General features: G+C 36.3%; 1 protein-coding gene across 2 annotated transcripts in view; it reads left to right on the top strand.

The window, feature by feature from the left end:
* Nucleotides 1–12,424, top strand: part of SDCCAG8 (SHH signaling and ciliogenesis regulator SDCCAG8) — a 206,225-nt gene that overhangs the window by 18,722 nt on the left and 175,079 nt on the right. For both annotated transcript variants that reach the window (XM_033099396.1, XM_033099395.1), the window contains exons 5-6: nt 2,794–2,919; nt 11,974–12,114. In XM_033099396.1, the coding sequence (XP_032955287.1) occupies nt 2,794–2,919; nt 11,974–12,114 (267 nt within the window). The remainder of the gene's footprint in view (nt 1–2,793; nt 2,920–11,973; nt 12,115–12,424) is intronic.

The raw sequence follows: 12,424 nt of genomic DNA, 5'->3' as shown, positions 1-12,424 counted from the left end.
TTACATGCTATATATACATATGTATATATGTATATGATCTATATGTATACAGATCAATTAAGATTAAGAAAAATTAAAGATTTTATCTCCATATGTTTTTTTCACTAACGCTCTTTCTGTCTTTATGTAGATCTGAGTTTATAACCTATATCACTTTCCTCCTTTCTGAAGAACTTCTTTTAACATTTCTTGTAAGGCAGGTCTACTGGTGACATATTTCCTCAATTTTTGATTACCTGAGAAAGTCTTCATTTTACCATCAGTTTTAAAGGTTAATTTCACTGGATACAGAATTCTAGGTTGGTGGATTTTTTTTTTCAATACTTGAAATATTTCATTCCATTCTATTTTTGCCTCCATGGTTCCAGACCACTGAAGAGTAGTCTGATGTAATTCTTTGCTTCCCTATAGGTAAGGGTCACCTCTTCCCCCACCATCTTTAAATTTTTTTCTCTTTTTTTGCAGTTTGAATATAATATGCCTAGGTACAGACTTTTTGAAATTTCCCTTCTTGGTATTCTCTGAGCTTCCTGGATCTGTGGTTTGGGGCCTATCATTTACTTTGGAAAACCCCAATCGTTATTGCTTCAAATATTTCTTCTCCCTTATCTCTTTTTTTCTCCTTCTGGAATTCCCATTATACATATGTTACACCTTTTGTAATTGTCCCACAATTCTTGGATAAACTGTTTGGTTTTTGTTTTGTTTTTCATTATTTCTCTTTGCATTTCAGTTTGGGGAATTTCTATTGACAATTCTTCAAGCTAATTAATTCTTTCCTTGCATGTGTCTAGTCTCTTAATGAGCCTATCATGGCATTCTTCATTTCTATTACAATGTTTTTTATTTTCAGCATTTCATTTTGATTCTTTCTTAGAGGTCCATTTCTCTACTTGCACTACCCATTTGTTCTTACATGTCATCCATTTTTCCCACTAGATTCTTTAGCATATTAATTATAATTGTTTGAACTCCCAACCTGATAATCCCAACATCTCTACCATATACAAGGTTGGTTTTATGCTTGCTTAGTCTCTTTCAACTGTGTTTTAAGACTTTCAGTACGCCTTCTAATTTTTTGTTGAATGCAGGACATGATGTAGTAGGTAAAAGGAACTGAGGGAAATAGGCATTTAGTGTGAGGTTTTATTTTAATCTAGCTAAGAGTTAGGCTGTGTTTACTGTTTGCTGTTACTGTAGTCTAAAATTCCTCTAGTGTCCTGTTTTTTTGTCTTTGGGCTTACCTCAGGAATTCTTCTTAAATATGGTGTAAGATGTGCAGTAATTTTAATGCATTCCTGTTATTGTGTAAGAGCCCTTTTGATGTGGTGGTATGGTGTGTGAGTAGGGGAAGCATTCCCTCGTCTTGTGATTAGGTCTCAGTCTTTTAGTCAGCCTGTGCCCCTTGGACATGACCTTCACAAGTGTTTCTCAGTGTTCCCCTCCCTTTAAGTGAGACAGGAGGCTAGAGGGACCTAGAGTTGGGCATCTCCCTTCCCCCAGGTCAGTGAGCATCCGAACAAAAACAGTTACTTAGGCTCTGGTAAAAATCATTTCTCCCAAGGCAGGCCTTGTTAAGAACAGAATGCTTTGGGCGTATTTCAAAATGGCTACTTTTCCTCTTCTACTGGTGAAGGCATGAAGGGACTTTTCTCTAGTCTTTGCTATAAGAACCTGGTATCCTAGAAATAAAACTCACAAAAGTGTAGGACTGCCCCTTAGCACTAGTTCCCTCTAGAGTTTCCAACTCTCAAACTTGTCTACACTGAGCATTTCATCTTCCTGCCATTGCACTCATTCCCCTGGGTGTTTCCGCTCATGTGTTTATGCTCTGGTTGGCTGTGATTCTCAGGAATACCTGTTTGTCTCTCCAGTTCTGCAGATAACAGTTTTTCCTATGACTTCAGTTCTCTGATGAATTCAAGAAGAGTGGCTGATTTTTCAGTTTGTTCACCTTTTCTCTTGTTGTGAACATGGGCATGATATCTTCTAAGCTCATTGTATGCCAGACCAAACAATGGAAGTCTGCAATATATTTTAAATCACAGCTTTCAATTATAGCTTTGGTTTTTTTCTGAATAAAGTAATTGAATGGAATTTGCATATATTGCACAATAGGTTTCGGTTATATTGACTATTAAGTATTGTACTATCAATATATTGATACTTTTGGCATTTTTTTCAGAGAATGAGATGCCGCTCAATAGCTATTCTAATTGTTTTTTACCCTCAATTCCTTGTATTATACCCTGCAAGGCCAAGAAGACACTCAGAATTCTCTACTGAACTATTTCACTCTATCTGGCTATCAGTTCATAGATAATCATTGTAACTTTCCAGGCCTTTTTATCTCAGAGTCCTCTGCTATCTATTTAGTCCTATTTCAGTTTTCAACAACTTATTGGTACTTCAGCATGAGTATCAATATATCTTACCTTCGTTTTCAGCAGTCTACCTCATTCTTAAGTCTTATAGATAACCCCTTTAATTAAAGCCTGTCTATAAGCCTTAATCCCTTGGAGAAAAAAATGTCAGAGACAACACAACGCCGTGAAAAGGACATTAGTAGGCACTAAGCTACACACCTCCAGCCTTCTCTTTGTTTGTTAACTAATGTTTCAGTTGCTTTGTTTGTCTAAATATAATCATAGTACTTCAGAAAATGTACAGAGAGCACAAGTCTTCCATGCTTTTGGATTGTAATCAATAAATAATCAATAAGTAGTAATCAATAAATAACAGCACTGCTTAAATATGCTGAACATATTTGGTATCTGTTTCTGCTTTTTATAGGAGGAACTCTCTGGAATGAAAAACAGGGTACAAGTAGTTGTGCTTGACAATGAACGGCTCCAACAAGAGTTGAAATCTCAAAGACAAGAGGAAGCGATGAGGGAACAAACACTTCTGGATGCATCTGTGAGCCTTTTTTAAAGCCATAATTGTATTTTAGTTCGAATATTCCCTCCTGCCCTCTCCCCCAGCCTTCTCAACTGCTTAGATTCTCTTTCTGAAGTTTGGCAAAAGTACTATGCTGGTATTTGCTTGGGGCCTCAAAAGTTAAAATTCACTGTGGTGGAGTGAATCCTTAAATGAAATAATGTAGTAATGTCTAATATCTACTCCAGTTTCCTCTCGAGCATACCATTTGTTGTTTTCCCATGTGGAAAGAGCAGGTCTGAAAGCAGGAAGTGCGTTATATAGGAAGGACTTCATTAAATCCAGAACTACAGCTTAGATTTCTGTTGTATTTCTCTAAATTTTCCTTGAGCTCTGAATTCCAATTAAGTCTGATTATCAGCATGGTGTAGCAGAAAGAACACTGACCTGAAGGTCCAAGAATCAAAATGTTAGTCTTCCCCTTGTCCCTCCTAGGCTGTATGTGTGTAGCCAGTCCTGTAATTTTATAGGGCTTTCCAACATGGCTTAACCTCATGGGCCCTCGTGTGTTCGCTGGCAATTGGAGAAGCTTCACCTATATTAGCAGTTCTTAATCTTTAATGTGAGTAGCAGTCATTTGGGACACTTGTTGACAGTGCAGATTCCTGAGCTCCTTTCCCCCTGAGAGTCTGACTCAGGTGCCCTGGGTCAAGTCCTTGAATTAAAACTATGAAATTTTAACAAGTTGCCTAAGTGATTCTCATTTCAGTGGACCACATTTTGAACAACAGTGGATTAAATGATCTCTATAATTCTTGGGATGATATTTAAAGAGTATTTAAAATAAGATGCAGTTAGTTCTTCACAGCTCATCCTGCTTTAGGAGACAAGTTCAGCTTTCTGTCAGGAAATTTTAGTGCTTACCCGTGGCAGCTTTATTTTACAAGGGACTTCGGTGGTTTGGAAAGAGTTGTCATTAGTGAATCATTTCTGTTAAGAAAAAAAATGTGTGTCTTAATGTTTTACCTCGGTGTCCTCTAATTTTTGTTTTTGACATTTTTTTATTGACCTGGCCTGATGTTTCATTTGTCATCCTTGAGTTCTGTGTGTTAGAATTTGCTGTTTAGAAGTAGCTGCTTGTACTGACTTTGAATAATGAAGTGGTCTGATATTTCAGTTTATTTTTCTGCAATTACATTTCAGTTTGCTCTCAGCTATTTTCCCTTCACTATATGACTTTTTCTGAATATTCATATCATTATGTTATTGGTAGTTAAAAATTCCATCTTAGTGGCTTATTATTTTAATGTTAATTTGAAGATGACACAGCCATACAAAAAGTACTTAGAAGTAGCTCATTTTAAAAATAAATATGTTCTTTTGCTTTTCTTTAAATATGTAGTCACTTAGCAAACTGTGACTCAATTATTCATAGCCTACAATATTTATACAATGGCAAAGAAGTAAAAAAAGGGGAAGTAAAGTGAGAAAGGAAATCAGGCAGACCAGTGAATCAGAAGGCAAGAGAAGTGAGTAACGTAAAAGGGGAAGGAAGTGGCTAAAGCACACATGCTTTGCCATGGGAACGAAGGAAACTTGCTAAGGAAAACTATAGCCATAATTGAAGAAAGGACAGAGTCGTAGAGAGGTTTCGTTTTTTTTCAAACATTCCCATGAGTTAAATACAATGCAGATATTGAAATGATTGTTGCAGAGGTGTCAGGTGACTTTGATAATCTATTTTAGTCTTCTGTGTTATTTTGTTGTTACAGAATTGTCACCCCTACTTTTTACTTGTATAGGTGAACTGAGGCATGTCAGCAAACTGCATGGTGCTGCACTGAGTTTTCATGCAAATTAAACTTTTTAGAGTATCTTAAATATAAACAGATCAAAAAATAGTATCTTCATTTTTTTCCTCAGCTTTTTTTTAACGAGTCTATTGCTATGTTGATGGTAGATCTTGCACAGCTATTGATGAATTCGAATATAGGGTTTCAGTGTTTCTCAAGGCCTTTTTTGAAAACTAGTTTAAATAGTTACATAGTAATACATAATTAATATTTACTGACGACCTCATGGTTATGAGGTTTGGGGCTCTGTATTGAGCACTTTAATTACATATTATTGTTTCAGTTTTATAATAACCACATAAGGCACCTTTATTATGTCTGTTTGCAGATGAGTGAATTAAGGTACACAGTGGTTAAGTAATCAGCATAACTGGTCTAATGTCACGAAGCTAGAAAATGGCAAACCTAAGACTCAAACATGGGGCTTTCTGACCCCCAATCCATTCACCCAGCCTCAGATTATACTGCCTTTCTGTATACGTTAGGAATAGCTTGTCAGTATTGAACCAAACCATGTTTGTTGGCCCTGGGATAAAAAATTCCCTTCAGAAGAGAAGAGAAGAGCCTCCTTTTTTTCGTTTCTGAATTTTCGCTTTGGACTTAGGGAGTAGCCCACGTGACCTTTAGCTGTTCCCGAGTTTATGCCCCAGCACCTGAAGAGGCAAGCAGATTGTCTTTTAAAGCTAAAAATGTTTAAAGAATATTTCATTTCTATCTTCATTTTTCATTACTTTTCCTTACAAAATTTCCCTCCGTGGATGGCTTTTCTCAAAAAGTTATATTAAAATAGGCTACTCGTTAGAACTCTTGGCATGTATACTCATTCAAAGATCTGAGATACAATGTGTTATTTTTTAGTAGCAAATTTCTCATTACAAAGTCATCATGGGGACGTAGCTTATAGCACAAGGAATATAGTCAATAATGTTGTAATAAATATGTATGGTGTCAGATGGGTATTATATTTATCGGGGTGATAGATGGGAGGGGTTTGGGGGTCAGGGTGAAAAAGGGGAAGGGATTAAGAAGTACAAATTGGTAGTTACAAAATAGTCATGGGGATGTAAAGTAACGCACAGGGAATATAGTCAATAATATGGTAATAACTATGTATGGTGCCAGGTGGGTACTAGACTAGTCAGGGGATCATTTCTTAAATTGTACAAATGCCTAACCACCATGCTGTACACCTGAAATTAATATAAAATAATATTGAATGGCAATTGTAATTGAAAAATGTAAAAAGGAGGGGGAAAAGTGAAGGGGAATAAGAGGTTCAAAGTTCCAGGTATAAAACAAATAATGGGGATGTAATGTACAGCACAGGAAATAGTCAGTAATATTGTGACAGCATAATACGCTGGACTTACGGTCATCACTTTAGGTATATAAATGTTGAACAACTATCGTATACACCTAAAACTAATATAATAGTGCATGTTAGCTATATTTTAATAAAAATCTTTTTTAAAAGTAGGCAAGTTCTGTCTTTGTTTACAGATTCTAAGACAAAAGTACAGATTCCTTTAAACTAACTTGGTAATAGCAGGTAACTGAAGATGTGGATATCAGTATTATAATGGATCCTCATCAATAGGGACGAGAAGTTCTATGATCCTCAAAAACTGTACTCATTTATATCCTGTCTAAAATAAAGAAGAAAAGCAGAATAACATAACAAACAACTTTACATTGTACCCTGTCTCGTTAGAAAGAATTGGTAAAGAGTTCCTTTATTTATGGGAATTTGGCTTAATATCTTATACCTAATATCTTTGGTCTAATATGAATATTCTTTTGAAATAGGAAAAACACATCTTATAATATATGAATCTTAATGTGTCTAACCATAGGAATGGATTTAGAAATTTGTGGTGTAGAAGGCCTTACTTTTACAGGTGTAATATAAAGAAATGCAGGCTATAAATAAAATTACAAGAGGAAAATATTCCTTAATAAACTAACCATGTACAAAATCAAGCTCCAGTCTACCAAGGGTGCCAAAAAAATGTATACACATTTCAAGAAAGGAGCAAACTGTATTAAAATTGGAATATTCAATATGTACCAATAACAAAAAATGAATACGTTTGACTTCTGCAGTTACAAGAAGTGCTCAAAGTGGTTGCCATCAGTGTAATTTTAATAAGCTTTTTTCCTTTCTTAAAATGTGTATACATTTTTTTGGCACCCTCTGTATTTACATTAACATCTTTCCTTTCCTTCTGTCAAGTCACTTGTCATTCCCTTATACATTGTCGGATATTCTAAATATTTCTATTCTAAATGGTATGTTAAATTAATAATAATAATGAGAAAAACATTTTGTGATGCCAAATTGTAAACATTGTAGAAGATGCAGGATTTCTTCAAGCAACAAAAGATTAGAGAACCATCTAATCACATGCTGAGTGATTGACAAAGCTCTGTAGAGTCTGAGCAATAAACAACTACAGAAAATTGATGATGACTCAGTAGAGGCTTCTACAGCAAGAAAACTGATAAATCCCCAGGAATTTTTTATTGGCAAACAGTTTCGATCCTTCTGAGCAAATCAAAGATATACACCATGAAGGAAAGCAGTCGTGCTCACATGTAATTGTCAGAAAACATACCCCAAATCAATTTCTTTTGTGTCGTCTATTTGTCTCAGAATTAGCATGTAGTTACAAATGCAACCTGAATTTTGTTAACACAAAATAAAATTATTATAATAAATTTAGTTTCTGTCCTTTTCAAAAAGCCTGGCCACTTACCACACATTGAGTTTGACATTTTAGTAAAATGGCATATTCCTGCCAACAGTTACCTTCAGATAACTGGTTTTCTTATTCATTCATTTTATTGGATACCAAACTAGTGCAAATAAAAATGAAGTTCTAGAAGAAATTTTGTTCACATAGAAGAATCTTTACCAAGTCTGGTGAATTTTATAGTATATGCAGAATTATCTAATTTTTAAAAATGCATGTTGTGCATATGTGAGCATATGAAAAGTTATTAACTATGTGTGATGAGGATATGCATGCTTTCTATTTTCCACCTGTTTATCTCTATTTTCCATTATTTCCCTAGACTGAGCATGTACTACCCGTGTAATAAAACAAATCTAAGAAAATGTATTTACAAAGAGAAAAATAGAGGCTCTGATACTTGTCTGAATGCATGGCCTTTTGTTGTCTTTTTATGACAGTGTATTTCTGAGGCTTATGACAAAGACATACAAAGTATCCAACTGAAAAAGCTTTTAATCTCAAGCATTCAGACAAAAAATAATTTCAGTAAAGAGTGAGTATTTTTCCCATAGTTATATCATAGTGCTTTGTTTCGATTATGAAGACAGAGGTCAGTTTTCAACATAACTGATCACTGAAATCTCTGAACCAGTAAAAGAAGAGTTTGATATTTAATAATAATGATTGCAATAATATCGTAACATAAATACTAATTACTAACCACAAACTGCCAGCTGCTATATATGTGTATAATGTGTACATGTGATTCCATTGACTTTTCCTGTAACTAAAGGTGGCAGAGCTGGGATGTGTTTCCTGGCTTCTTTGCCACAGAAGCTATGTGTTTAATCCCAAACCAATACAGACGCCACAGCGATTGTAAGACCGTCCAGTTAAGTGGGGGGAAAAAAGAACAAGCCCCGCCAATCTCAACTATTCCAACTTTCTCAAAAAAGAACTCAGTGATGACCCTGAAGTCACTCTGGACAAGCATCTTCCCCTGATGTGTGAAATGGCATATCCTCTGCAGATACATCTCGCCAGTGGGGAGAGGGAAGTAGAAAATGTCAGTGCTCCCCCGACATATTTCCTGGTCTCAGAGCCTCCCCAGATCCTGCACCTCTTCGTGGCAGCTCCTCTCCAGCTGCTGTAACTGGCTTTCTTTGAACTGGTCTGACCACACCTGCGGCTTCAGGACAGATCCAATGATTCAAGTCTTCCCCTCAGAGACTTGTGCATCATGGCCACTGTAATTGGTCAACTATGGCAACCAAGGCCACCCAATCAGAGACAACCAGACTCAGTTCTGGGATGCTGTTGGAAGAGTTTGTGAAGAGGAAATCTATTCATAAGGCTTTGCTCAGACAGTGGGATTTAAACTTGGAGCTTCTAGGCAACCGTTTTCCAAGTGGAGAAAATACCATTGAAAGCCAAAGCCAACACAAAGGAAAGAAACTTGGAATTCTTCACACGCATAGATCAAGTTATGCCTGATGCCAAAAATCGCTCTTTGAAAATTTCAGTTAGTCAGTACTCCTTTTTGGCTTAAGCCTGTTTGAGTTATATTCCTGTTGCTTTCAACCCAAAAGACTTGGCAGATAGATTCTGAATGCTTGGGTTCGAATGCTTATTAGGTTACTTTCTGCCTGTGTGATTGAAACATATGATGTAGTGTATTATTTCTGGATATTACACTTTATAGTTTAGCTATTTTTAGAATTCTCCAAGCAATTAAAGTATCAAAAAATACTCAAATGTTTAAAAAATGTTAAGTTTAAAATTTTATCAATAGTGCATTTTGTGGCTTCATTTCATGTTAACAAATTTCTAATGGGAAAAAATCAAACAGTTTTATAAAATTTCACAGTTACTATTTAAATGCTGAGATTTTATTCAGATTTGTTACATCAATGCTAAATAAGGATGATTATCACTGGTAATGTGAGGTATAAAATCAGAATGAATGTAAAACACAGGTAACAAAAATACGTATGTATTTTAATGAAAAGCAGTTCATTTACTGCTTCAAATTTCACACCCTTTCTCTTTTCTGAAGCCATCCCAAATGGACCATGGGTGGAAAGAACTGGAATCAACAAAAGATGAAATTATTTTAGCAGTGAGCTTCAGTGTTTAAATGCAAGTTGGTTTTTCCAACATATACAAGTCTATGTAAATAACAATAATAAGTATAGAGCTGTCATAAGAGAATACTATTATTGCAGTATAGAGCAGAATGCAGCTCTCAGCTATATTTTGTTGTACCTTTACGAGCGTGGATTTTCTCATTTATAGAATGGAGGTTAATAATAGTACATAATTCATAGGATTATTGTGAGGATTAAATTATATAATCCACGTCATGTGTTTCACCTGCTGTCTAGTACACATTAAATAATGTGTTTGAGTGCTGATGATAAAATTAATGAAATAATTTAAGATAAAAATAAAGTAGCAAATTTTCTGAGCCATTTCTTTCCATGTCTAGTCTCATCCCCTCCAATCCCAACCACTCTCTTCAGTTAAGAAATCAAAGGTTTCAGGGATCTTCACGGGTGTAAATGTAATTTGATTTTTAAAGTCTTGGTAAAATACCATTCAAGTTTTTTAAAGCTATCTGTGAAAGAGCAAAGTGTCAGCTAGGCTAGCACTTCTTTCCAATGAATGACAATATTTTACATCATAAGGCAGCGATCTGAGGTTTACACGCTTTCTGCAGTTTTTCTGCAGGAAATTAATACCCTCTTTCACTGCTCTCCTAGGCAATTTTGAATGCAGTCCATCTCGGGAGATTTGTCCCTACCTACAGAATCAAGTTCAAGCTTATGCCACTCTTTCCACACCCTTATTTGACTCTCTAACTTCACCTTCTGACACCCTTTCCTTATGCTTCAACGTCTAGTATTGCTGAATTGCCTGAGTCCCCTGCAGGCACCAGCCTATTTCACGCCTCTACACCTCTGTGACTTTTTCCAGATGTTCTCTCTTCCTGGCATGCCCTTCCCATCCAGCTTGCTCTTATTTATCCTTCAAGATAATCACACCCGTGTCTCCTGAAAACCTTCGTTGAATTTCCCATTGCTCTTACCGTCTCTCCTGTATTCTGGCATACTCCCCCATGCACACCTCCGGCCTAACACCCTGTTAAATTGAAGTTACCTGCTTAGATGTTTCTCTCCCTCATGAAACTCCTTGAGACTAAGATTGGTCTTGCTTATTTTTGCTCTCTAAGCGCTTAGCACAGTGCCTGAACGTAGTAGGTATTATATACAGAAATGTTTGTATTAAACCAAACTTCCGGAAGAATATGGAGTAGAATTTCAGGATTCTCCTTTGGATGAATGTGGTTTACCACACTCTAGGTGATATGATACTGAAGTATATAGTTCTGTGTTTGGGACCTGTCCTCTCTTTGAGTACTACCATAACTTTTGGCCATTGGCAAAGGTCATAATTATCTATTGAATTAAATTAACATAAGCATTTCAGTCCTTGTTGCACAGATAAATTACCCAGATTTCTGGGCTGCTTATTTCATTGAATGTTGAGAGGGTGACAAAGGGGGCAGGCTGATAGTGGGCACACCGATTTCCATCGGTAGACCTGTTTTGTTTGTTTGATGAATCTTGAACCAGTATTGAACAGTGTTTCAAATGAAGACCCAGATATCTGGCTTATCTTTAAAAAAAAAAATCAAAAGATTTGGTAATGTGAGTTTGCATTCACCTGTGGCAGCCATTGACTGGTACTGAGTAGTGGCTGCTGCTTTAGGATGGTTTGTAATGGCCCATACCACTCCTGTTTGAATCCGACATGCAGCCTCCATGTCAGGTCTGTTTATCACCATGCACTGTTTTACTCAGAAAAGATAAATATTTTTCTGGGAAGGCAGAGAGCATAGTGGTGTAAGGCATGGACTCTGGAGTCAGGTCACCAGGGCTCAGCTCCTAGCTGTGCCACTTCTTAGCTACCTCCTACAGGAGGGACTCTAGCAAGTTACTCTGTGACTCAGTTTCCTCCTCTATAAAATGAAAATAACAGTGAAACTTAGAGGGTTGTTGTAATGATTAAATGAATATATGTGGAGCACATAAACAGTGTCTAGCACATAGCAAACACCGTGTGTCTTAACAGTTATTATTATTATTAGCCGTGCCTTTATGTAATGTGGAAAATGAAAGAGAAACCAAGAGAGAGCTATGTGTTTCAAGACTATATATCTTCAGAGAAGGAAGAGATAAGTTCATTTGTTGAATACACTGGCATCTAGCCCCCTTTGCTCGTTTACATTATTGTCTGTACCTGGAGGAATTTGACTTTGTAACACTTGCTGTGGAATATGACCCTAGTAGCCAGAAAATGTAAAATCATTCTTGATTTGTGGTTTAGAAGCATCTGCTTTTTGATTCTTACATCACAGATAAGAATCAGTGTTCCATTTGTAAAACATGCATGTTGATTGAAAGTTAAATGTCGATTGCAATTACTGACATATTTTATTTTAGGGAAACCTACAGAATTCTTGGATTACAACAGGTGAAGATTCCAGGGTGGAGGAAGCTGCCAAGAAATCATTTTCCCACGGCAATGCAGATGTTCCCAAAGCTGCACCTGGTGGGGAGGCCGAGAAATGGAAGCTAGATTTGGTGAGTCTTTGGGTGCTTTTCCCTTATGCATCCACTCTTTTTTTGTGCTTTTAAAAATTGTGGTCAACGTACATAACATAAAATTTAGCATTGTAAATATTCACCACTTAACCATTTTAAGTGTACAATTCATTTGCATTAATTACAGTCACAATATTGTGAAACCATCAACACTATCCATTTCCAGAACTTTTTCATCATCTCAAACAAAGATAATGTCCCCATTAAACAATAACTCCCATTCTCCTCTTTCCCAGTCCCTGGTAACTTCTTCTACTTTCTATCTCTGAATTTGCCTATTCTGGGTACC

Source organism: Rhinolophus ferrumequinum, chromosome 27 (genome assembly GCF_004115265.2).
Source record: "Rhinolophus ferrumequinum isolate MPI-CBG mRhiFer1 chromosome 27, mRhiFer1_v1.p, whole genome shotgun sequence".
Classification (NCBI taxonomy): Eukaryota; Metazoa; Chordata; class Mammalia; order Chiroptera; family Rhinolophidae; genus Rhinolophus; species Rhinolophus ferrumequinum.
This window is presented reverse-complemented; position numbering and strand designations above follow the sequence as displayed.